This window comes from Moschus berezovskii, chromosome 4 (assembly GCF_049115385.1).
Source record: "Moschus berezovskii isolate FMDL1 chromosome 4, NW_MosBer_1.0, whole genome shotgun sequence".
Classification (NCBI taxonomy): Eukaryota; Metazoa; Chordata; class Mammalia; order Artiodactyla; family Moschidae; genus Moschus; species Moschus berezovskii.
The window spans coordinates 86,604,785-86,632,332 of NC_142463.1; the positions used below are offsets into that span (position 1 = coordinate 86,604,785).

At 39.3% G+C, this 27,548-nt stretch overlaps 1 protein-coding gene across 3 annotated transcripts in view; it reads left to right on the forward strand.

The window, feature by feature from the left end:
* NTNG1 (netrin G1) overlaps positions 1 to 27,548 on the forward strand; it is a 403,458-nt gene that overhangs the window by 207,044 nt on the left and 168,866 nt on the right. For all 3 annotated transcript variants that reach the window (XM_088835529.1, XM_088835530.1, XM_055401751.2), the window contains exon 3: positions 15,087 to 15,727. In XM_088835529.1, the coding sequence (XP_088691655.1) occupies positions 15,087 to 15,727 (641 nt within the window). The remainder of the gene's footprint in view (positions 1 to 15,086; positions 15,728 to 27,548) is intronic.

Consider the following 27,548-nt stretch of genomic DNA (forward strand, 5'->3'; position numbering starts at 1 on the left):
AGGGGATCTTCCTGACCCAGGGGTTCAACCCGAACCCACATATCCTGCACTGCTGGCAGATTCTTTACTGCTGAGACACTGGAGAAGCCCAGTGTTTTTATATTAGTTCACAAACAGCACCCTGGGACCTTGTATAGTTGCAGCATAAATAATAGGAATGGCATTTTTGCATTTTGGAGTCTCAAGAGATTGATTTGTTCCATGTATTCCGAGAAGAGATTAACTTCATCCCTCCATTTTATAGCCTACTTTGAAGAACTGACTACTAAACTATTTGGTGATAACAATTGACTCTTAAGAGGAGTTAAGAGAAAACAAGTTGGAAATGTCATAGTTCAGAACAGCAATGATAATGATGCCAGTGATGATGATAATAGTATCGTGGACATTTATTGAGGTTCCACTATGTGCCAGACACCATGCTAAACTCTTTTACGTGTTAGCTCATTTAATCCTCACAAAAATGCTATGAAAATGTACTGTTATTCCTATTATATAGACCAGAAAACAGAGGCATAAAGAATTCACAGGGGGTGGGATGTGAATTCTGAGAAACACAGTTCTGTGCTCTTTTTCACTACAGGAGAAACTGATACTCCTTGATAAAATAACTATTTGTTCCAACCATCCACGCTTGAAAATAATGATTTCATCTTCGTCCAGCACTGATACCCCCATGCATCACTAGTTTGCAGCTCACAAGGCTTATCTTTAAATTACTCCTAACCTGTTCCTTTTTTTACTAGTTTCTAGAAGACTCTTGAGAGTCCCTTATACTGCAAGGAGATCCAACCAGTCCATTCTAAAGGAGATCAATCCTGGATGTTCATTGGAGGGACTGATGCTAAAGCTGAAACTGCAATACTTTGGCCACCTCATGCGACGAGTTGACTCACTGGAAAAGACTCTGATGCTGGGAAAGGTTGGGGGCGGGAGGAGAAGGGGATGACGGAGAATGAGATGGCTGGATGGCATCACCGACTCTGTGGACATGAGTTTGAGTGAACTCCGGGAGTTGGTGATGGACAGGGAGGCCTGGCGTGCTGTGATTCATGGGGTCGCGGAGAGTCGGACACGACTGAGCGACTGAACTGAACTGAACTGATTTACCTTCCAGCACTTGGTCCTGTTTACTCTTCCACTTGATTTTTTCCCACTTCATTTGTAGTGGCTTCCACTTCCTTGTGACTGTTTTGGGAAGGGTAACATAACTGGTTCATTCCTTGGGTTGCAGTTCCCAGCTCTAGTAGTCTCTTGTTGAAAATATGGTTGGTTCCACTTAGCTCCTTAAGAGTATTTACAACTCCTTGCACTGGCTCCTGAGGGCTCTGTTTTGCCTTCTGGACTCTTGGGTCTTTATTTTCCAAACTAGAATAATGTATAAGAAGGATATTTGAGGAAAACAGACGAGCTGGATTTGTAATGAAGTAGGCAGACAGTCGGAGAAGGCAATGGCAAGCCACTCCAGTATTCTTGCCTAGAAAATCCCATGGATGGAGCAGCTTGGTAGGCTGCAGTCCGTGGGGTCGCTAAGGGTCGGACACGACTGAGCGACTTAACTTTCACTTTTCACTTTCACACATTGGAGAAGGAAATGGCAACCCACTCCAGTGTTCTTGCCTGGAGAATCCCAGGGACGGGGGAGCCTGGTGGGCTTCCGTCTATGGGGTCACACAGAGTCGGACACGACTGAAGTGACTTAGCAGTAGCAGCAGCAGCAGGCAGACAGTATGGATGTGAGAATTGGAAGGCTGAGTGAGAAAAATTTGATGGTTTTGAACTGTGGTATGGAGAAGACTCTTGAGATTCCCCTGGACAGCAAGGAGATCAAACCATTCAATCCTAAAGGAAATCAACCCTGAATATTCCCTGGAAGGACTGATGCTGAAGCTGAAGCTCCAGTACTTTGGCCACCTGATGTGAAGAGTCAACTCACTGGAAAAGGCCCTGATGCTGGGAATGATTGAAGGCAAAAGAAGAAGGGGGCAACAGAAGATGAGATGGTTGGATGGCATCAGCGACTCAATGGACATGAGTTTGAGGAAACTCCAGGAGGTAGTGAAGGAGAGGGAAGCCTGGTATGCTGTAGTTCAAGTGGTCACAAAGAGTTGGACATGACTTAGCAACTGATGATGGAGAACTTTAAAATATTTTGTTGAACATTATGAATTAAAAATCTTTATGGCATTTTAAAAAGTTTTCAGTTACATTAGCTATCAAACTAACATTTTGCAAATGGAACTCTGCTGGGATAGGCAGTGATAGAGGGCAAATCTTTTACTTGTTGTAGATAGATACCTTTTTACCAATATTTTCACTTTTTACCAGGCATTAAACCTTGGTGTCACCAATGATTCTTTTTTTTTTCTCCACTTTCAGGCAATCTAATTTGTATCGAATGTTGCATCACCTTTCTATTCACTTCATTGCAGATCCTTGTGCCTCTCAACCTCCAGTCCACTCCCCCTTTCATTATCGAATGTGCTGTGCTGTAGTTATCATGGCATTCCACAATTTCTAAGGACATCTCAGTTCCTGTTCTAGATGTCATTGGAAATAGACTCACCTAACTTTCGGTCAGTTCCAGAGCCTTTCTGGTTTCATTATAAGAACTGTTGATTTGGAAGTGAAGTTTGGAAGGATTTCTGTAATCAGGAGAGCCATTTAAGCAGTAGCAAATTAAATAAAGACTACTTCCTTCTTTTCCAGCAAAATATGTGTGCTTTCTTATTGGACAACAAGAAAGTTGGACAACAGTTTCCACCTCTTATATTTTTTCAAGGATTTGCACTACTGAGGTACTTCCATGCCTGGGTATTTTGACATTTCAACCATCTCTTTTGCAGCTTCTTCCTTCAGTTTTATTTTGTTCTCCGTAATTGTCCAAAAATAAATAAAACTCTTGGTATTTAGCTACTCCCATATGCTTAGAAGAATGCTGTGGGTTGAATAAGTAAGGAAAGATGAGGTGAGGAAAAGAGATCTTTGGCTGCAAAGTCACTAGGAGGCATACTACTGTGACAGATGGAGAAAAATGAAGATCAAATGAACACCAGGAAAGGACTGGGACATAATTGCAGCTCATGCCATTTGTCTGTCCTCCAACCTCACCAGAAGTCCCAGTAACTGTATCAATCACACACAGGCATACTGCACTTAGAGTTGGACTCTGTTCTTTGTTTGGCTTTATTCTTTTTTGATACAGTGTATTACATCAAACAAATTCTATCTACAATTTAGGGAGCTGGGAAGTTCTTTAAGCTTGGTTATCTGTTTGATCCCAAATCACCAACCTATGAGCAAATCCTTCCCATTTTATTCTAAACTTTAAACCTACTTAATTTATTGTTTCCTCTCTGACTTCCTGTTTTTCAGCTTTCCTTGTGTGCTTTTGATCCATAAATGTTTGTTGCACATTTATTATGTACCAGTTCTCATAGAACTCTAGTGGAGGAGACATAAAAATAAACAACTGGAATTTAATATGATGAGTCATATAATAATGCATATGGTCCACTGTGTATGCACATATACTCATCGGGTGGTATGTTCAACTTACGAGGGATGAACTTAAGAAATAAAAATTATAGAAGCCAGATCTTGAAGGATCTTAAAAGCTTGGAATTTGAATTGTACTCCTGAAGGTGATGGGAAGTCCATTAAAGAACTTTAAGAGGAGGTGTGATGCAGTTAGTTTTGGATTTTAGAAAGATTACTGTAGCAGCTAGGTAGAGAATAGATTATAAGAGAACAACATAACTATACCATGGAGAGAGAACGTTTAAGAATCTATTACAGTAATTCTGGGCTTCCCTGGTGGTCCAGTGGTTAAGAATCTACCTTGTAATGCAAGGGACACCAGTTCAATCCCTAGTCTGGGAAGAGTCCACATGCCACAGGACAACTAAGCCTGTGTACCATAACTACTGATCCAGTTCTCTAGAGCCCACAAGCTGCAACTCCTGAAGCCTGAATGCCTGGAGCCTGTGCTTCAAAACAAGAGAAGCCCCTGCAGTGGGAAGCTGGCGCACTGAAACGAAGAGTAGTCCCTGCCACTAATTAGAGAAAGCCTGCATGCAGCAACGAAGACCCACCATAGCCAAAAACAATATGAATAAATAAAATATGACAAAGAAATGATGATATAATTATAAAAATCTATTACAGTACTTCAGAAGAATATTTTTTAAACTTTAAAATATTAAAGAAAAAATACCTAAGGACAGCATTGGCAGTATGAACAATGTTGTGGTGATGAGTTGCATCTGGAGAACTTGGCTGGTGAACAAATTAAAGAAAAAGAGAAAAATATAAAATGGTTCCCAGGTTTCCTGCTTGAGAAATGGAAAATTTTGTGTCATTCTCAGAGTCAAGGAATAGAGAAGGAGGAGCATGGTTAATGCTAGCTACTATTAATAATTATTGAGCACTCGTTGCATGTCAAGGAGATGCTAAACACTTATGTAATTTTATTTCAAATTAACATCATAGAATATGTATTATTATATGAATTTAAAGAAGAATTCAAGGCTCAAAAAGGCAAGTAGCTTGTTCAAAATTATGTAACAACTAAATGGTAGAGCTGGAATCAAACCTAGGCAGCTCTAACCTAGAACCTTGGTTCTTAAACAATACACCAGCGTTATCAAAGTGCAATCCAGAGGGGATCTGCATCAGAATCATCTAGTATATTTGTTAAATCACATTCCTGGTTCCAATCCAATATATTGGATTTCTATATTGAAATATATTGAAATATGGTTTCAATATATTGAAACCAAATTCCAGATGAGTGGGACTGGACTTAATGTATTTCTTATACAACTTAAAATTTATATAGCATTGCTTGCATAGTATATATTATGATATGGTGGAAGGAGAATTACAAATTCAATCTTTAAAAAAACATGGAGATTTTAGTATATGAAGACGACTACCTCGGTTATCATTGGTGGTGGTGGTGGTGGTCAGTCGCTCAGTCATGTTCGACTCTTTGTGGCCCCGAGAGCAGCAAATATTCTCAGGCTGGAATTTGATGAGATGGTTTAAGCCACAGTTCTCAGTCTTGATAGAGCTTGTGGTGCTGCAACCACTACAAAGTGGCTTAAATATGCAGGAAGGATGTTGGAGTGAATAAATTATACCCAGCTGAGCCCCTAGACTCCTTCTCCTTCATACTCTAGTTCCATGGTTTTTGACACCTACCTCCAAGTCTGTTCCAAGCGTGAAAGGTCTCTGTTTTCTTTCCTAAAAACACCTGCAAATTTATTTTTGCATCTTACTCCATTAAATGTCTGTTTTTAATACAAAAATATGTCTCTTTATGTACCAAGGGGTGAAACTCCAGGAGATCATACAGGGTCATAAGTGACACTGTTTACCCTCAGGGACACCCGATGCTCTCTCTAAATGCAGGAGGAACCAACCTGAGAAACATGTGATTTTGTTGCTTGTTTAGGTCTAAACTTCACTACTAAATTTTATTATATTAATAATGTGTTTTTTACAATATTTTGAAGATAGCAATGGTACCCAGTAAACAGCCAATGAACTTGAAAGGAGGGCATTTGAAAGAAATAAGGAGTATGAGAAATCAGAATAGACTCACCAAAACCCAGTCACATTTGGGTGTCACATTAGAAAGATCCCCTGCCACCTGTGACAATTAAGTGATCTCTTCAACAGAGGACGTTTTGGTCTTCTATACTGTCTTAAAAATGATGGTTTTCAGAAGATGGACATCAAGCAGATCTTGGATTTCCTTTCTCATGTGAGACAAAAATGAAGCAGTTTGTGAGATCAAATCAGATCTTTCAAGATTCAAAATGTTCAAACTAATTCTCACAATGTATGATGGTATCAGGATGCAGAACATTCCTACCTTTGTGGTATTTTGCTCACCTTTTTTCTCTTAAGTTACTTAAACTTAACAGCAGCTTGACATCCTGCTTCAGCTTTGTGTTATTAAAATTTAAGTGTCTGTGTTCTGGTCTATTTTGAGACTATTTGTAAGGCAAAAATATTGTACCAAAGGTTTCTAAGTAGTATTTATTAAGAAAATAAAATGTAAAAAGCAATTGCCTTACCTATTATAATATCAGTTTACCACAGTGTTTTTCTGTAGATATTAACTTTCAAACCCACTTGATTCAATGAATATGTATTTCTTCTTCAGTACATACCAAGTAATGAATTAGATGCTATATAGGAATTCTTTTTTGTGGTTTGTGGCTTGAGAATTTTATTGGCTCCTTCTTAGAAACTTGGTCTTTTTGACCTCTGCAGCCTTCACCAGTTTGAAAATCCTAACCATAATCCTCTGTGGGGATTTACACAGGTGTCTATTATGGCCCGTAATCTGTGATATGGCTTGCAGCATTCTTCTTGTAGAAAGGTTAAGCCCTCCCATCTTTATTCCTGAGTAAAAAAAGTCCACACGCAGAATTGTCAGTGAGCAGATGGAAACAAGCAACAGCTTCAATCAGGCCTTAAGCCCGTGTCTATGGCAGGGAGGAATCTTTGTGATGAGTAAGGGCTTCCATTAGAAACTGGAGTAGTCAGTTTTTAACTTCAGAGTTACAAAAATAAAAGTCTTTATCATGTATCATTCACAGAGTGGCCACGTTTCTCATGCTCAGAGTTGGGACTCATGCTCCCCCAAATACACAGGTATTTTGTAAGAGCTGTTACATAACGTTTTAGTTGGGACAGTCCCAGGAAATGGGAGAGCCCCGGGATAATGCTCAAGCTATCTTGTTACCATGTATAAGCCCTACATTGGGGCCCCTGCCAATCAACAAGGCAGGTTACAAAGTGAAATTGCATTGCCATTTGAAGAAATTTCTGCCCTTTGTTTCCAAAGGAACAATGGACACCTGGAAACACACTGTCTTGTGAGTTTTTCCCATCTGAGGACATATACAGAATCTATCCCCATAGCTGTGGTCATCAAGTGTTTTTCAGTATTGGTGGCACATTTATCTTTCAGATTTCTGGAAAAGATATCCACTATCTTGGATTGTGTGTGCATGTGTGCTAAGCCACTTTAGTTGTCTCTTACTCTTTGCAACCCCATGGACTGTATCCCACCAGGTTCCTCTGTCCATGGGATTCTCCCAGGAAGAATACCGGAGTGGGTTGCCATGCCCTCCTCCTGAGGATCTTCCCAACCCAGGGATCAAACCCATGTCTCTTATGTCTCCAGCATAGTCAGACAGGTATTTTACTACTAACGCCATCTTGGAAGCCACTACTTCTGATTTCTCTCTGTTCTCCCTAATGTCAGTAACAAAGCTATATGGCCTGAAGAGGGAACCTCAGCATGACTAACTAAACATCAGCTCCCATACTCAGAGTAGCCTAAGTTTTATCACGTAAGTCATAAAGGAGGGGCCTTTCCCCTTTATTAGGAGCCAAGGAAGAATCCAGAAGTTCCAAGACCAAGAAGTTACAAGAAGGTACTGGGAGTGGGGAATCCCCCCAACCAAAAATTGCCCCTCTGATATAAAGAGATCAATCACCAGTCTCCCAAAAACTGCCTTGCTTGGCTCCCAATGAGCTGTATTGAAAGAGGAGAAAAAGAAGCCATCTCCTGAGGGTGATCGCCTAGCCTAGCAGCTAAATCATGCTGCTCATGGTCTGTTTCTCTGAGAACTGAGCTGTGGACTGTGCTACTGGTTTCTTTACCCTTTGAAAACCTTGCATTGGCAAAACCATATGTGTGTGTGTGTACATGTGTGTGTGCATGCCCCTTCGCTCAGTAGGTACAATTCTTTGTGAATCCGTAGGCAGTAGTCTACCAGGCTCCTCTGTCCATGAAATTTTCCAGGCAAGAATACTGGAACGGATTTCCATTTCTTTCTCTGGGGGATCTTTCTGACCAGGCATCGAAGCCACATCTCTCGTGTCTCCTGCATTGGCAGGCGGATTCTTTACCAGTGTGCCATTTGGCCATACTGATGTCCATTTCAAAATCACAGTGGAAACAGATCAGGAGTGCTATCCCAGAATGCAGCAGTTTCTGCTCCCCCAGCTTTTGTGTCATTTTTTTTGTTTGTTTTTCGACCATCACCAATGAAACAAACAAGAATGAGCCAGAGGCAAATGGTTGCTAGGCCATTCTTTCTCAGTGTTTTTCATGATCCATGTAAGTGTTAATCCAAGTGCTTCACATAGCCACTTGTAAGTACATGCCTGCATGGCATGTAAATTTACAGGTTTGTAGCAAATCTCCCATGAGGATTCTCTATTGTTCCAACTGTCATTCCCAATAGTTTTCCAACAGGTTAAGCTTGAAAAAGTAAGTTCACAATGGTAGGAACCACAAGTATTACATTATATACTGCTTATATAGAATCTCCTTTTTTAAAAAAACTCTGAAGGGTCTAGCAGATATTAGGTAAAAGGATGTTCTTTTTAAGTGTCTGGTCCCATCACTTCATGGCAAATAGATGGGGAAACAGTGGAAACAGTGGCTGACTTTATTTTTGGGGGCTCCAAAATCACAATAGATGGTGACTGCAGCCATGAAATTAAAAGACTCTTACTCCTTGGAAGGAAAGTTATGACCAACCTAGACAACATTTTAAAAAGCAGAGACATTATTTTGCCAACAAAGGTCTGTCGAGTCAAGGCTATGGTTTTCCAATAGTCATGTATGGATATGAGAGTTGGACTATAAAGAAAGCTGAGCACCGAAGAATTGATGCTTTTGAACTATGGTGCTGGAGAAGACTCTTGAGAGTCCCTTGGACTGCAAGGAGATCCAACCAGTCCATTGTAAAGGAGATCCGTCCTGGGTGTTCATTGGAAGGACTGATGTTGAAGCTGAAACTCCAATACTTTGGCCACCTGATGCAAAGAGCTGACTCATTTGAAAAGACCCTGATGCTGGGAAAGATTGAGGGCAGGAGGAGTAGGGGACGTCAGAGGATGAGATGGTTGGATGGCATCACTGACTCAATGGACATGAGTTTGGGTAGGCTCTGGGAGTTGGTGATGGATACGGAGGCCTGGTGTGCTGCAGTTCATGGGGTCACAAAGAGTCGGACACAACTGAGTGACTGAACTGAACTAACAGAGGAAAGATACTTCTGCCCGTAGAAACAGTAAGAACATATCTAAAATTTTATTTATTCCACTTTGGCTGCTGCTGCTGCTGCTGCTAAGTCGCTCAGTCATGTCCAACTCTTAGGGACACCATGGATTGCAGCCCACCAGGCTCCTCCGTCCATGGGATTTTCCAGGCAAGAGTACTGGAGTGGGGTGCCATTGCCTTCTCCGCCACTTTGGCTACCAAGTGTTAATTAATAACTACCTTCATTTCTCTCAGTAGTAAAATATTACATTATTTTTTAAGTGAAGTTAAGCATCACAGTCTTCTAATTGTTATACAAATATTGAATATTTAGCAGCAGTGTCTGTTTAATTATTTAGACATCTCTTAATGGTGTAAATATTATCAGCACAGCCATAAATATTTTCTGCTTTGTCCATAGACAATGAGCTAAGGATCTGTTCCCTGTAGGACTTAAATTAAGATCTATTTAAGACTGCCTGCTGGCCACAAAATAATTACTTACACTTGCAAATGCCTGAATCTGTTAGATTTAGCAGCTAGAAGTGTTCTTTGCTTTTGCAAGTAGGAAGAAGTTGCTTTTCTTATATAAATTTTATTGTTGATTGTATTAGAGAGGATTAGGGTGTGGTTGAAATAGTTGAAATTTTAATTAATGTAATCCCTTTTAACAGCAATTGTTTTCATGTTGATAATTCTCTGTAACAACAATACTACAGATCACACCCTTGTAAATATTTACACTATATATTTTAGCATATAATCTCTCCTCCAGCTTTGTCTTTCTAGAATTATAAGATTTTCAGCTTTGGCTTTCTTCTTTTCCTCTCTCACCTAACATGCAAGGTTTCTTCTTAGGGAGCCAGAAAGACTTTTTTCTTTTCCCTTCAGCTAATTTTCTGTCAATGTCATTATCTCTCAGTAAGTTATGTTGTTGTTCAGTCACTTAGTCCCATGTCCCACTCTTTGCAACTGCATGGACTACAGCATGGCCAGCTTCCCTGTCCTTCTTTATCTCCTGGAGTTTGTTCAGATTCATGTCCATTGCATCAGTGATGCCATCCAACCATCTCATCCAGTGTCACCCCCTTCTCCTGCCCTCAATCTTTCCCAGCATCAGAGTCTTTTTCAATGAGTCAGTTCTTCACATCAGGTGGCCAAAGGATTGGAGCTTCAGCATCAGTCCTTCCAATAAATATTCAGGATTGATTTCCTTTAGGATTGACTGGTTTGATCTCCTTGCAGTCCAAGGGGCTATCAAGAGTCTTGCCCAGCACCACAATTTGAAAGCATCGTTAATCTCCTAAAAGAGCATGGATGCTATGAAATATGAATAGTTCAATTTTTTATGTTTGGGTTTTGGTATCTGCATTCATTAGTGTAGTTTTTCATTTGAAATGATTTGTTTACTCAATGATTTTAGTAAATCGTTGTGCTTCTAAAATTATCACTAGGAGTAGAGTCATATCAAGTATGAAATTGTCAGTTTCGTCTACAGCCATACCACCCTGAACGCACCTGATCTCGTCTGATCTCGGAAGCTAAGCAGGGTTGGGCCTGGTTAGTACTTAGTACTTGGATGAGAAATTGTCATTTTGGTTAACCTCTGATTATCTCCTGTGTAAACGGAATTGCTCTTATTCTGCTCAAATGTTGTATTGTTCAGGTGAGATTTTCTCTCACCTCCTAGTATAAAATTACCATCAGCATCCTTTCTCCAACACCATTCTCCCCTCCAACTGGCTTTATTTTTCTCTATAGCAGTTATCGCTGAGGAAGGCTTTCTTATCTCTCCTTGCTATTCTTTGGAACTCTGCATTCAGATGCTTATATCTTTCCTTTTCTCTTTGCTTTTCGCTTCTCTTCTTTTCACAGCTATTTGTAAGGCCTCCTCAGACAGTCATTTTGCTTTTTTGCACTTCTTTTCCATGGGGATGGTCTTGGTCCCTGTCTCCTGTACAATGTCACGAACCCGTCTATAGTTCATCAGGCACTCTACCTATCAGATCTAGTCCCTTTAATCTATTTCTCACTTCCACTGTATAATCATAAGGGATTTGATTTAGGTCATACCTGAATGGTCTAGTGGTTTTCCCTACTTTCTTCAATTTAAGTCTGAATTTGGCAATAAGGGGTTCATGATCTGAGCCACAGTCAGCTCCTGGTCTTGTTTTTGTTAACTGTATAGAGCTTCTCCATCTTTGGCTGCAAAGAATATAATCAATCTGATTTCAGTGTTGACCATCTGGTGATGTCCATGTGTAGAGTCCTCTTGTGTTGTTGAAAGAGGATGTTTGCTATGACCAGTGTATTCATGAAATTAAAAGATGCTTACTCCTTGGAAGGAAAGTTATGACCAACCTAGCTAGATAGCATATTAAAAAGCAGGCCAACCAAGGTCCCATCTAGTCAAGGCTATGGTTTTTCCAGTGGTCATGTATGGATGTGAGAGTTGGACTGTGAAGAAAGCTGATCACCAAAGAATTGATGCTTTTGAACTGTGGTGCTGGAGAAGACTCTTGAGAGTCCCTTGGACTGCAAGGAGATCCAGCCAGTCCATTCTAAGGGAGATCAGTCCTGGGTGTTCACTCGAAGGACTGATGCTAAAGCTGAAACTCCAATATTTTGGCCACCTCATGGGACGAGTTGACTCATTGGAAAAGACTCTGATGCTGGGAGGGATTGGGGGCAGGAGGAGAAGGGGACGACAGAGAATGAGATGGCTGGATGGCATCACCAACTCAATGGACATGAGTTTGAGTGAACTCCAGGAGTTGGTGATAGACAGGGAGGCCTAGCATGCTGTGATTCATGGGGTCGCAAAGAGTCAGACATGATTGAGCGGCTGAACTGAACTGATAGCAGTTATCATCATGTAACATTCTAAAGCATTATATATCTGTTTTTGTTTTTCTTTTTAGTACATCTCCCTTGACTAAGATGGAAACTACTCTAAAAACAAGGACTTGGATTTGTTTACTGTTATATCCTGAGAGCCAAGACAAGTGCCTTAGATATAGTAATACTGTAAGCAGTCAATAATTCAGCTTTTCTCTCATTTTTTCTGGTGTCTAAGGCACCAAATCAGTGCAAAGAAATGAAAATTTCCCCTCTTTCCAGCATGCATTTTGATAGCTGACAATTGGATGTAAGAGTAAGCATTTATCCTGTGTTCGCTGTTTTCTCAGCCCAAGTGGAAGTGTGTCCCTCTGGAACAGAAGCAAAGAGTGCAAGATTTGGCTAGGTCTTCAGTAAAGAACTAAAGCTTTAGGTTGTACCCTGTTGTTTGGCATCCCATCCATGTGTTTACAATTTTAAGAGTAACACATGCAGAGAATCTCAAAGGATGCTCTCTAGATCTCTACTTATGTGGTATATAAGTAGGGATTACTAAAACAAAAAAGAGTTCCATGGTCAAATAAATTTCTGAAACTGGGTAGTACATGAAGCTAAGGAAGGTTCTTAATATCAAGGCCTCTCAGAGGTATGATAATGCTCATTAGGGCTCTCCAAGGCAAGAAGACCTGAGGCTTGGTCATAGGTTCTTCGGTTCTGCCAGCCTACTCTTGTTCCCATAACTAGGTTCCATATAGGGAGCTCCGTTGACTTGGGAGTTGAAAGGGCCAGATCAGGTGCAGAGAAAGTGGGTTCCGGCTCCACCACTTACTCACTCTGTTATATGACCTTGGGCAAGTTGCTTAACACTTCTCTGTGCCTCAATTTTCCCTTCTGTAAGATAGAGATGGAAAGGATTACCCAGGATGATACATGTAAAGCAACTGATCCATAAGTGATAAATACAGGGTATTGTCAACACCTTTTATCAGACGTGGAAATGAGTGCTTCTTAAATATATATCTTCAAGCATATTTTTTAAGACAGGCTTATTATTACTGACCCATACCCAGAATCAGCTAGCTGTGACTTTTTTTTTTTTTTTTTGGTCTCAGCACCCTGTCCCCATCTCAGAAGCTCTGTGTATCTGAGTGGAAGTGGAAGAAATGCTGTCTTTCAACAAGACTTAATACAAATGTCTGATAACTCACTTTGGTGTATCCCGCAGAGTTGATTTCCTGTGTTTCAGTATCCTTGACCTCAGATGAAGACACTTTTGTCAGGAGAAAGGTGGTAGCATCCATGTTAATGATTGTGCAGATGGCTACATGCTGGTAAATTTTGAAGTGACCATATTTTTTCAGTAAATTTCAAATGAAAGTGTGATTTGTGTAAATCTGACCCCTTCCAGTAAAATGTGCATTTCCATATATTTAGAATTTATAAATCCTGACAGATTCCACAATATTTATAGCCCTCCATAAAAAGTCTTTGCCAGTTTGCAGAGCTATGCATTTGGCTCTCTGGTATGCTTAAAAGAGTTTAAATAATAATAAATTTGGTGATTTATTCCACCTGGAACAGAGACTTATTTTCCCCCCTTGGCTCATTTTGAAGGGGATACTATAAATAGTGCCACAGACGCTGGGATCAGGAATAGGATATTGAAATTCGAGAGAGAACAGAAACATTTCCACTATCACTGATGCCTTGAATATATTTTTAAAACAGTTCTGTTCCTCAAATAATGTACCTTCTCTCCTTTCTCCTGTCCCTTCTCAGTTATACTCAGACCCCCAAACCTGTTGCCAGCTTTAGGATTCAGTTGCATTAATGGGAAAGAGAGAGTGAAAGTTTTAGCTGACTAGGTAGGAGGAAGTTGCCTCTAGGGAGGCCGAAGCAAGTCTCCAATGTTCATCTCATATTTCAAAGGAGTCAGCCAGTAACTGAGCATCAACGTCTAAAGTGTAAATTCATTATTTGAGACTCAGCTTATGCATCCTGCAGATATGATGGAAAGCTCCTAGTTCATGAAAAAGAAAAAAGAAAAAAAAAGCTTAAGGACAATGTCAGAGGATCGAATCTTTTACCGTTCCGTGGTTATAATTACCCAGTACAGGATAATACAGAAATACCTGAATAGTTGACTCCAAATGATACCATTTTTTTAAAACACAAAATTAAACCCAAATTGGGAAGCCAATTGTTTGCTATAGTATCAGTCTACTGATGAAACCCGAAAGCAGCCATTTAGTTTCACGTAAGTGGTGTTATAACTTGTGATATGACAAGGAGACTTATTTTCAGTTTCTTGTTGGAGTGGAACGTGAAGGAATTAGCCTTTTTTGTGAAAGAAAATAATAATAATGGCTAACATCCACGGAGAGCTCACTGTGGGCCAGCACAGAGTAAACATATCAAGTGACTGTGACTCTTTGCAAAAACCTTCTAATTAATTGCTGGCTTTTCCTGTCCTGATAAGTTGGAGCACACCCCCGCCCAAAGTCTTTCCTGAGCAATCCCCTTGCCTCTAGCTAATAGGATGGCAGATGTTTGGACCAAGCCCCAGAGCCTGGAGTGTACCACATTTTAATGATTTGTGGTGAACAAAGTAAATGCTTTAAAAGCAAGCTTTATGAAGCAGGGACCCTGTTAAAGAGTGATGGATTTGAGGTGAAGCAAAAAGAAGCTGAATGTTGTATGGGGGTATTGTCTCCCAAACAAATCTATGGTTCATTGCAAATTCTAAAGCTTTACTTGAAAAATGACTTTTTAAAAAACTGTGCTCTTGAGGAACGCCCTTGAGGCACAGAGGAATCTCCTTGCTTTTCTATAGCATCTTTCTAAGGGGATGCGGAAGTACTGAGCTGTTAGTTGCTCAGTGTCTTTGTGCTTCTGGGATCACATTATGGGTCTCACACATATGGGATAAATAAACTGTTTCATTTCTTAAAGATCATGGAAGGAAACAAAACAAGTAAATTACCATATTGTTGCTCTGTCTCTCTTTTTTAAGCTATTAAAGAGGAGAATCCAGTTATGGCAAATAAAAATGATTGCTGCAAACAGGTTTTTTTTTTCCTTCCTTTTTCTCCTAGCCTCCTACTCAGTAATAGCAATAAGACTTGTGTCATAGTAGTGTTTTGACGCACCCTCTTTTGTTCTTCTTCCATAGGGCAACCCCTACATGTGCAATAATGAGTGTGATGCAAGTACCCCAGAACTGGCACACCCACCTGAACTGATGTTTGACTTTGAAGGAAGACATCCCTCCACCTTTTGGCAGTCTGCTACTTGGAAAGAGTATCCCAAGCCTCTCCAGGTTAACATCACTCTGTCTTGGAGCAAAACTATCGAGCTAACAGACAACATAGTTATTACCTTTGAATCGGGGCGTCCAGACCAAATGATCCTGGAGAAATCTCTTGACTATGGACGAACGTGGCAGCCCTATCAGTATTATGCCACAGACTGCTTAGATGCTTTCCACATGGATCCTAAATCCGTGAGGGATTTATCACAGCATACGGTCTTAGAAATCATTTGCACTGAAGAGTACTCCACGAGTTATATGACAAATAGCAAAATCATCCACTTTGAAATCAAAGACAGGTTCGCATTTTTTGCCGGACCTTGGTTACGCAATATGGCTTCCCTCTACGGACAACTGGATACAACCAAGAAACTTAGAGATTTCTTTACAGTCACAGACCTGAGGATAAGGCTTTTGAGACCCGCTGTTGGGGAAATATTTGTAGATGAGCTACACTTGGCACGCTACTTTTACGCAATCTCAGACATAAAGGTGCACGGAAGGTAAGCAAACAGTTGTTTGGCTTGAATGAGAATGGGTGTGTCCAAAGAAAAGGCCAGTTTGATAGTTGTGCAGCTGTAGAGTGACATTTGTCACTTTCTATTGCATGATTTTCTCAGGAACACCAGCCTAGAGGTAAGTTTTGAGGCATTTGAGACCCTTCTAACTCAGCAGTAATTTGTGATCCCAGACTTGCTGTCACTGATCCTGAACCTGGCGGGATTTCATAGCATTTAAACCAAAGGCAAAAAAAAAGAAAAAGAAAAGCATCTTACTCGAGACCAAGGAACTCTCTAGGTCAGGGGGTGGTTTAAGTCCTTAAGGTAAGGAAGCCAGGGCGACAAAGCCAGCTTCTCTGTAAAAGGAACTGAAAAACAGGAAATACATCTTACTATTGTTTTTGAATTCAAGAGAGGGTTTCAGCATGGTGCAACTCTGTTTATGTTTTGTTATATAGTGTTAAAAAAGTTCTGAAAATGAAAATTATATCTCTACATTTATAAAATCAGAACCAAAAGCATTTAGGAAACATTGCATTTGTTAAAGAGGGGAAACCTTTACTTTTCAGGGTTTTGGATGTTATTATCTTAAAACAATATGCTGTCACTTAAAATATGAGTCAGGCTGTCTTCATTTTGTCGGTCAATTACAGACTGACCAAAGTTCAAATGCATTAATGCTCACAGTCAGGTATATCTTTGTTTTGATAATATACCAGAGACACAGTTGATCAGGTTTCCAAGGACTTTGAAGACATTTAAATAAAAAACTTGAATAATAAGAACCAAGACCACCAACAGAGATTTTTCAACCTAAGTTTTGTGTGGCTTATTACCAGAATAACCAGCTGATGGGAGTTGAAGCATGAGATGATGAGGTAGGAAAACTAAACATAGAGTGGAGTACAGAGCACAATGGGCGGCGGGGGGGAAGTAGAAATGTGAGGCAGAGCAAAAATCATTCTAAAAATGCCAAGAGAGCTTCAAATCAAATATATGACAATAAGAATATAAACAGTACATATATCATGTAGCTTTAGTTAACTGTGTAGGTTTATTTAATCATATCTATAAACAGTGCATATATTGTGTAGGTTTAGCTAAAGAACAAATCAGGATTCATTAAGTTTAGTGGCTTCCAACATCTCTTATGGCAGCTTAGTCCTCAGAGACTAGAGAAGTGTTGAGACTCCCTGGGCCTTCAGAGAGTTGTCTCAGCCCAACTTTAGTGATAATGCTTATACACTTGTGCACTAGAAGAAGTGGCCACTGCTGCGGTAAGTGAGGGCCATAGTGGGCATACAGAATGAGCTGGTGGGCATGAGTTCAGTACAGTGGCAAAGGGATTCCACCTTACAGAATCTTACTTATGGAGAGTAGCAGGAACTGATGGCCCCCTATTCTCAGCTTTGTTCTAGCTTCACATTTCTCATGGAAGAGTCAAGAGTCTTTAGCTATGGAGCCTCTTTAAAAACTTTTAACCAAGGTGGAGTTTGGTGAAGTTATCTTTAGAGGAAAATCTGAAATATTCTGAAAGAAATATGCACTGGTTCAATATTGAGCTTGTGGGTTCTAGGGTTCATTTCATATATTACCAGGGTATAATGAGAGAGCAGTGTGGAGCTATGACCTTAAATATGAGCTTGTGATTTATAATAAAAAGCCGCGATTGTACTTGTGAGTGTTTTAGCACAATATCAGTTTCCAGTATCTTATTCTTGGGAACATGTAATATATAAAAATAGTTGACGTTGATATTGTTAATAATAGCAAACCATAACAAAGTAACAGGCATTCTGTTTATCTACAAGAATAATTGCAAAATTAATAAGCTGATATTTGAATTTGAATCCCAGTATGATCTATATTGTTAAGTAGAATCACCTAGGTCAGTTTACTTACAGTTTGAGAACTCCTTAATCTAAGCCAAAATCTTTATAGTCCAACTTCTCTAAAACTCTCATTTTACACTTACAAAAAGGCAGCCTTGTGATGTTCTTTGGCTGGGAAGCAACCATTGTTAGGCCTTATTTTGGGGCTTCCCTTGTAGCTCAATTGGTCAAGAATTTGCCTGCAGTGCAGGAGACCAGGGTTCAGTCCCTGGGTTGGGAAGATCCCCTGGAAAAGGAAATGGCAACCCACTCCGGTATCCTTGCCTGGAAAAATCTCATGGACAGAGGAGCCTGGTGGGCTGCAGTCCATGGAGTTGCAAAGAGTCAGAGACCTTATTTCTGTCATTAGATATTTATTTTTGTTTCCTCTGAGTAGTCAGGAGAGTGTAAAGTATATTTTAAAGCTAAAGGCATTTTTGTGCATTCTCTACTGGGGTCAGACATACTGGCACTTAAAGGTGCCATGGTAGAAGTGTAGCATTCCATCAGATTTATCAGTTATCGCTTAGCCCTCATCCTAGTATTTCAACTGCATTCCTCATCCTTCAACTGCATATCAGTGGTTCTGAGGAGTTTGGAGGAGCCCTCCTCCCTTCTCTGGAACTCACCTCCTCTGTCTTTTCCTGTTCACCAGTCAACTGTAAGCTGGTGAGGAAGCATCTGGGCAAAAGAGAAAGGTCCAATAGAGGTGAGACCTTCCATAAGGTTCAATTCTGTCACTTCCAAACTCTGTCCAAATTCCTCAGGGCAAAACTGATGCTGGCAGGAACTGTGCTAGGCACCAGATGGCTGGGGTATTTTTAGTCTTAGAGGAGGGACTAAAGAACTAAGGCCTGATGGCTCAGACGTGTCTCCAGCTTCTAAGTTATGTAAGGAAGATGGAGCCGACTGTTAAGTTGTTGCCTGGTTCACAGCCCTTTCAGCAAAGAAACGGATATAGAGTAGAAAATTCCCATTGGGTTAAAATCCTGAGTTTTCTTCTTCCTGCATAGTAAATAATCTATCGAGGGATTGAACATTAATTGATTATCTCTAAAATAAAGTTCTAAAAGTTTCTTTTTAAGAATATTATACATACAAGCTTTCCAAAATATAACTGAAGTCTTTGCTTCCCTCAGCCCACTCTTCTCCAGCCTTGATGTGATTGCAACGTGTGACTTACTTTTACATGTCTGTGTCTGATCATAATAGATATTTTTCTGTCTGTCATTCCACCTCTACCGCCACCATAATGTGAGAATTGGCATGAGTTATTTGGGGAAAATGGGTAAATTTCCTTACAATAGTGGACACATAATTCTACAGGTTTTTTCCGCTTGAAATATTAAGCTATGAAACAAAAACAGTGGAGTGTCTTTGTTCGAATTGACTGAAGACTATGAACTCCATTTCTCTCCTTCCTGTGCTCATGTGTATATAGCCTTTATGTTTTATACTGGCTAGTATAATTTGCTGTAAAAAATGATATTTTGATTGTTGCTAAACCAGTAGAGCATTTATGTTCTTTTTTAGCATGTGAGACATCTGATACCAGTTTCACTGGTGACAACTATAATCACATCATAAAAATTTTATTCCTCTTTCTCCCACACTCTTTTGGCTTCCATTCACTCCATCTTATTGTGTAATTTATTAAGATAATGGGGGAAAAAGAAGACACATGGCTGTTGGCTTTCTTAGTGATTCTGTGTTACTTACATTGTTCAATAAACCTAATAATCTTCATGGACTAATTCTGACTTATGGATGTCCTGCTTCAGTAAATCAGGGTGATTTTCTCTAGTGAATAATAGAGGAGTGTGCCGGTACCTTAATTAAAGAGTGGCTCTCTTAGTCTTGATCTCATTTTAATTTACAGGGTAATACTACAATAATATTACTAATGGAAAGTACATTAAAGGGCATCAAGTAGCATTAACTGTATTAAATTATGGTACTTGTGTTAATTAACTGGTGAAGCAAGATGGTTCTAATGGCCAGAAAGGTCATCTAATGCATAAATAAAATCTACCCAGATGAGGGGTGAGAGTAGATGTTTGTTCTGAACATCTTTTTTATACAGACAGAGTTAAATGCACGGCTGATTAAATACAGATAATGTCCAAAATGTAGTCTTGGTTACACAATTGGAAGTTCTGCTTTTTAAGTGTTTTGTGTCTGTCTAAACTTTACAGATTTAAATTAATCAAAAAGTAACCATTATATTTCTCAGATAGACTTTATAGAATATAAATTCAACATTATTGTTTCTTTGAGGTGAAGAGCTTCAAGGAAGTAATGTGATTTACTGTAATACTTGTCCAGTCTGAAAGACCGATGATCATTGGACAATATGTTCATTGTTTTGTAAGATATGTTGTCAGCAATGTATCATATATAAGATAATAGAAAAAAAATTTTCAACCTCTAGAGATTTAGCATAGAATTGTAAGAACTTTTCTCAGTAGTAGAAAACACTAGTGAACATCTCCATTACTTGCCTTGTTACACAATATTCCTAAACATAATTATCAATATTTTTTTCTTAGTGGTGTTTACTCAGTTCTTAACCCCTTCAGGGCCTACCCAAGCTGGCTATAGGCAGTTGACTGTCAGTTACTATTTACAGAATTGACTTTGCCCTCTTTGCCTCCATCTATCTTTAAGAAAGGAGCCAGGAAGCACTCGCACAGATGCTCCACTTCTACACAGTTTGGGGTGCTTTCTTACCCTCACTGATGCCCCAGCTTAGAACCACAGCCTCCCTGCCTAATCCTAGGAGCTAGGAAAGTCCAGGGGCAGAAGTATTCTCTTTAGGTGTCAGGAGTGAGAAAGACCCCCCCCTCTACTCTTCCCTCAGAAAGAATAAGATATACTCGTAAGCCCTCACTATAAAATATGACTGCTGTTGTATTTGCTCTAATTGGGACAAAGTGTGGTTGAAATTCACTTTCTTGAAGGAAGGTTTTTCAAATAGTTAGTGCACAAACTTGTGATATTAGGTAAGTAGAAACACCTGTGGAAACTTAAAAGTATAAAAGCACCTGAGCATTCTCCAGTTTTTTGTCAAATAATTTGGAAAACACATGTACTACAAAAGTGCTCTGCCAATTATAAAAAAACTTACATTTATCCTTCAAGTTTTCCTACTCTTTTTCCTAGCTGCAATTTGAATAAGTCCACTAAAATATTTACTCTTCACTTCTGTGAGAGGAATCCTGAAGGGTGCTTTTGACACATTTGGCCTGGCATTTGTCCATTCTTCCCAGTTAGTCCTGATTATTATTGGGCTTTGCTACTGCTTAATAGACTGCTTTTATAATACCTTTCTTCTTTCTGTTACCCAAAAAGACTTTATCGCTGCCCTGGGACAAAGCTGGTCTAGACAGTGGCTATACAGAGATGCAGAAGGCATAGTCAATGCCTTCAAGGAACTGATATCCAGAAGGGGACCAGACATGAAACAAAACATGATGACAGTTTGGGTTAAATGCTTTTACTGTGTGAGTGTGTAAAGTGCCCTGGAAACAGAGCAAGAAATACTAACAATCTGGGCAGCCTAGCAAAAGCTTTGATAAGGATAACACTTGCGTGGTATCTTGAATATGTGCGTTAGAATGCCAAGCAGCCAGTGCAGAATGAATATCCTAGGTTACAAATTATGCTTTACAACAACAAAGCATGTTGAGGAATTCCATTTAGTGAGGAATTGGTGGAGTGGACAAATCCTGGGGGACATTCTTCCATCTTCTTCCTGTGGACCTTTAGCATCTCCGAAAGCCTTGAAGGATTCCTGCAGATTGGTATCTGAGTTCCCCATGTCACAGGAAACCTAAGATTATTTGGGTTCTAGTATATCAACTAAGTATAGGTGAGAAGCATTCAAGGCAATGGTGTTAAAGGATGATCCAGCGTGGCTATATTAACAAGGACGTACAGAGTGAGACAAGGAGCACTGTAACGTTGCTTGATTGTGGAGCAACTGCAAACGCTCAAATGGAGTCTGTGAAAGTTCTCCAAATTCCATAAAAAGCCACCAGAGCATAAAGGCTTAATATTTGCTTACAAAGTCAATAGGACTAGGCAACCAATCAGATTTCAAAGAAGGAAAGACTTTAGTAGAGATCCAATTGGAGAGTTCAGTAAAGGATTTGCAGATATTGCCCTGGTGTCCCAGAGAGAGGTTTGCATTAGAAATGTAGGTTTGAAAATTATCACTTTACATGTGATGGTTGAAGTTTAGGGAAAGGATGACACTGATATGATAAGTGTTTTCCCTTATAACTATAAATGACTTTTATAAGGGCTTCTCAGGTGGATCAGTGATAAAGAATTCACCTGCCAATGCAGGAGACACAGGTTTGATCCCTGAATCGGGAAGATCCCCTGGAGAAGAAAATGGCAACCCACTCCAGTATTCTTGCCTGGGAAATCCCATGGACAGAGGAACCTGGTGGGCTGAAGTCCATGGGGTTGCATGAGTCAGACACAACTTAGTGACTAAACCATCACCATCATCATTCATAGAACGTTTACAAAACTCCCTGGAGTACTGTCATTTAAGAGGTAGTTTTAAAAAAACGTATATTTATTTGTTTGTTTATTTACTTATATGGCTGCACCAGGTCCTAGTTTTAGCATGCAAATTCTTAGCTGTGGCATGCGGGATCTAATTCCCTGATCAGGGATTGAACCTAGGCCTCCTGCATTGGGAGCTCAAAGTCTTAGCCACTGGACCACAAGGGGAGCCCCAAGAGATAATTTTTAAAAGAAATTAAGAAAAACTCTGAGAAACAGAAAGAAATAAGAAAAGAGGGGAATGAGTTAATTCCCCTGTTAATATTTAAGTAGTATGCCTTTACATTTGTACAGCGTGCAGGTTCTAAGATTCTTATCAGACCCCTTCTTTCCTCTAATCCTTACAAGTAGCCTGTGAGGCAGGTGCCATTAATTCTATCTTATAGATGAGAAAACTGAGGACCAGACAAGTTCTATAACTTTCTTTTAAACATCCTATACATGATAAAATAACAAAATCAGGTTGCTATTTACAAACTTCATATTTTATATTATGCTCTTGTAGCTACGCTAGCCTGAAGCAAGCTCAATAGACATAGAAGAACCAGAATATCCATCGTTGCCCCCCACCCCCAACCGCCAAAACCCATCTTTGAATGGCAATAAAGAACCAATAAGTCTTGTGGCTGTATCCTTCTTAGAATGTTCTGGAAGCCACCTCGCCAAGACTTGTGACCCAGTACAGTTATCCCCACTTTGCTTTTTACAGAAGATCTATTTTTTGCTAACCAAAAGGAATCTAAAGAGGATTTTTACCTTTATTTAAAAACGAGAAGAGCAAAAATAGTGTTTAGGGATTGTTCCGCTGTACGCCCTTTTGGAGGCAGCATGCACCAGGATCGCCCTGGTGAGAGCTGCATCACGAGGTCCCTTCCCTGGGAACTACACTCATCATCTCAGTATCAAGGCTCCATAGTTTTGATCTGAGTCTGTGAGTTTCTGTGCTCTATCTCAGTTTGTTCCATGCATCTATTAGCAAGATGTGTCCTAAGATAACTGCTTCTTCATTTTAGACCTTATAGCTTATGAAAGGTTTCACAGGAACGCCCTGTTTTCAGATAGTGAAGGAAACTTGCATTTCATTACACCAGATTGCAGTGCATTTATCTGAACTTCTTATTTCATTTTACCAACTTTATAATGTATGATTGGGCTAATTTGTCACATTGTATTAGATCTAAGTGTTTTACAGCTAAAACAAAATTATGATAGTTGCTCATTTTCTGAGGGAGAAAATAGATGAACTTAATTTTCTCAATATTAATTTTTCTCATACTTTCCATAGACCTTTAATACCTGCAACTACTCCCACTTAATAGACATCATCAAACACTGAAACAATACACAAATATTAATGGATAAACTAGGAAATAGCCAACTGCCATAGTTTATTTAAGAAAGTTTATCTTTCAGTTGAGAGCAATCAAATTTTCCTTTTAACTTATTATATTAGTCCACATTCTGTCTTCTGGAACTATAGTGAATGTGTGCTGCCTCTTTCATTTAGTAAGCTTTCATACATTTGCAATGATTCCATCCCTTGAATTCTTTTTTCAAAGTAAATTTAACCATTATATCATCCCAAAACTTTCATTTTAATTTCCTTTTCTTTTCAAAAGAAAATGAAATTCAACAAATGAGAGCATTCAGATGCAAAACTTAATAACCATACTTAAAAAGAAAATACAAAGCATTGCTACTTAACTGCAGTGGAAATGCTTAAAATAAAGATTTATGGTATGAATCCATGTTAAGTGGACAACAGAGTGCCGTTCTGATTCAGAGTATGTTTTTTAAATCCTTCAGGATTTCTTGAATTATAAAGAGAATATATGTATAAGCAGCTCATTTTCCTTTGAGATTTGTACCATTATAAGGAGAGAATATGTCTAATAATTTCTCCAGTTAGATTATGAACTTCATTAGTGTGCAGAAAAACAGCCCTGTTTAGGAGCTTGTCTCTTTATCCTAACTACCCAGTGCTAGAGATTTTTTTAAACTAGTGGATTGTTAAAGGGAAGATGTCTCCTTTATAAGAAACAAAAGGATATTTTTCCTCCCTCACTTAATTGAGCATTTTGCTAGGAAGTTATGTTCTGACTACATGTATATGACCAGTCAGTGGGAAATAGGCATACACTTAGCTTTTCTGTCCAGCTTCAGAACCCATGTTTTTTATTCTAATTCAGTGGTTGTCATCTTTGGAAGGTCTTCTTGATTTTTTTGTCCCTAGGATCAAAGGTATTTCATAACACAGTAGGAGTTCATGGCCATTAGTTGATATTTAGTGTAAGAGATTTTGTGGATCTGTGTGACCAATGATTCAATAGAGACATTCTTTCCATTCATTCTCCAAATATAAGAACAAAAGTGTTAAGGTCCTGGTTTTTATCATAGTAATTTGACTGTGTGGATAGATATATTGATTTTGTAGCTATATAAGTATAAACTCCAATTCATTAAGCCACTTTTAGAATAAAAAATATTAGCATAATCAGAATTAACTGTGCTGTGTATAAATTCATGATTGCTATTTCTGCCTATTTTATAGGTAAGAAAACTAGAAAACTGTATTTAAACAAGATCAACAATTAGTGGGCAAAGGGATTTTTTTCATTTTTATTTAAAAATTTTTATTCAGTTTTAAAGGTTACTTTCCATTTATACTTATTACAAAATATCGATATATTCCTCATGTTATATAATGCATTCTTGACACTGTCTTACACCCAATAGTTTGTATTTCCCACTCCCCAGCTCGTATGTTGCCCCCACCCCACTGGTAACCACTAGTTTGTTCTCTGTATCTGTGAGTCTACTTTTTTGTTTTATTCATTAGTTTGCTGTAATTTGTAATTCCACATTTAATGATATCATATAGTATTTGTCTCTGTCGTATTTGCTTCACTAGCATAATGCCCTCCAGTTTCATCCATGTTACCACAAATGGCAAGATTTCATTCTTTTTTATGACTGAATGTATTCAGTTATACATGTATACCACATTCTCTTTATCTACTGAGCGACTGAACTGAACTGAACTGAACTTAGGAGTAGAATTGCTGGGTAATAAGGTAGTGCTATTCTTACTATTTGGAGAAACCTCCATACTGTTTTCCAGAGTGACTGCACCAGTTTACACTCAATGTACACGAGTTCCCATTTTTCCACATCCTCACCAACACTTGTTATTTGTATTCGTTTTTGATAAGAGCTATTCTGGCAGGCGTGCGGTGATATCTCATTGTGATTTTGATTTGCATTTCATTGGTTATTAGTGTGTTGAGCATCTTTTCATGCACCTGGTAGGCATCGGCATTCCCTCTGAAAAAATTTCTATTCAGTTCTTCTGGCCATTTTAAAAAAAATGGGTTGTTATTTTTGATGTTGAGTTGTATAAACTATATATACTGGATACCAACCCCTTATAAGTCATATCATTTGCTAATATTTTTCTTCTGTTCAGTAGGTTGTCTTTTTTCAATAGTTTTCTTTGCTGTGCAAAAGCCTTTTAGTTTAATTAGATCCCGTTTGTTTTGTTTTTCTCATTTTCTTTAGTTTATGAGAAGGATCCAAAAAGATATTGCTGTGATTTATGTCAAAGAATGTTCTGCCTGTATTTTCTTTTAGGAATTTTATCGTATCCACTCTTACATTTAGATCTTTAATCAATTTTGAGTTCATTATGAATACATTATTAGAGAATCAGTTCAGTCGCTCAGTCGTGTCTGACTCTTTGCGACCCCATGAATCACAACATGCCAGGCCTCCCTGTCCATCACCAACTCCTGGAGTTCACTCAAACTCATGTCCATCGAGTCAGTGATGCCATCCAGCCATCTCATTCTCTGTCGTCCCCTTCTCCTCCCGCCCCCAGTCCTTCCCAGCATCAGAGTCTTTTCCAGTGAGTCAACTCGTCGCAGGAGGTGGCCAAAGTATTGGAGTTTCATCAGTCCTTTAGCATCAGTCCTTCCAATGAACACCCAGGATTGATCTTTAGAATGGACTGGTTGGATCTCCTTGCAGTCCAAGGGACTCTCAAGAGTCTTCTCCAGCACCACAGTTCAAAAGCATCAATTCTTCGGCGATCAGCTTTCTTCTCAGTCCAACTCTCACATCCATACATGACCATTGGAAAAACCATAGCCTTGACTAGACGGACCTTTGTTGGCAAAGTAATGTCTCTGCTTTTTAATATTCTATCTAGGTTGGTCATAACTTTCCTTCCAAGGAATAAGCGTCTTTTAATTTCATGGCTGCAATCAGCATCTGCAGTGATCTTGGAGCCCCCAAAAATAAAGTCTGACACTGTTTCCACTGTATCCCCATCTATTTCCCATGAAGTGATGGGATCAGATGCCATGATCTTTGTTTTCTGAATGCTGAGCTTCAAGCCAACCTTTTCACTCTCCTCTTTCACTTTCATCAAGAGGCTTTTTAGTACTTCTTCACTTTCTGACATAAGGGTGGTGTTATCTGCATATCTGAGGTTATTGATATTTCTCCCAGCAATCTTGATTCCAGCTTGTGCTTCTTCCAGCCCAGCATTCCTCATGATGTACTCTGCATATAAGTTAAAAAGCACGGTGACAATATACAACCTTGACGTACTCTTTTTCCTATTTGGAACCAGTCTGTTGTTCCGTGTCTAACTGTTCCATGTTCTAACTGTTGCTTCCTGACCTTCATACAGGTTTCTCAAGAGGCAGGTCAGGTAGTCTGGTATTCCCATCTCTTTCAGAATTTTCCACAGTTTATTGTGATCCACACAGTCAAAGGCTTTGTCATAGTCAATAAAGCAGAAATAGATGTTTTTTGGAACACTCTTGCTTTCTCCATGATCCAGCGGATGTTGGCAATTTGATCTCTGGTGCCTCTGCCTTTTCTAAAACCTGCTTGAACATCTGGGATTTCACGGTTGACATATCGCTGAAGCCTGGCTTGGAGAATTTTGAGCATGAGTGCAATTGTGCGGTAGTTTGAGCATTCTTTGGTATTGCCTTTCTTTGGGATTGGAATGAAGACTGACCTTTTCCAGTCCTGTGGCCACTGCTGAGTTTTCCAAATTTGCTGGCATATTGAGTGCAGCACTTTCACAGCATCATCTTTCAGGATTTGAAATAGCTCAACTGGAATTCCATCACCTCCACTAGGTTTGTTCGTAGTGATGCTTTCTAAGGCCCACTTGACTTCACATTCCAAGATGTCTGGCTCCAGGTGAGTGATCACGCCATCATGATTATCTTGGTCGTGAAGATCTTTTTTGTACAGTTATTCTGTGTATTCTTGCCACCTCATCTCAATATCTTCTGGTTCTGAGAGGTCCATGCCATTTCTGTCCTTTATTGAGCCCATTTTTGCATGAAATGTTCCCT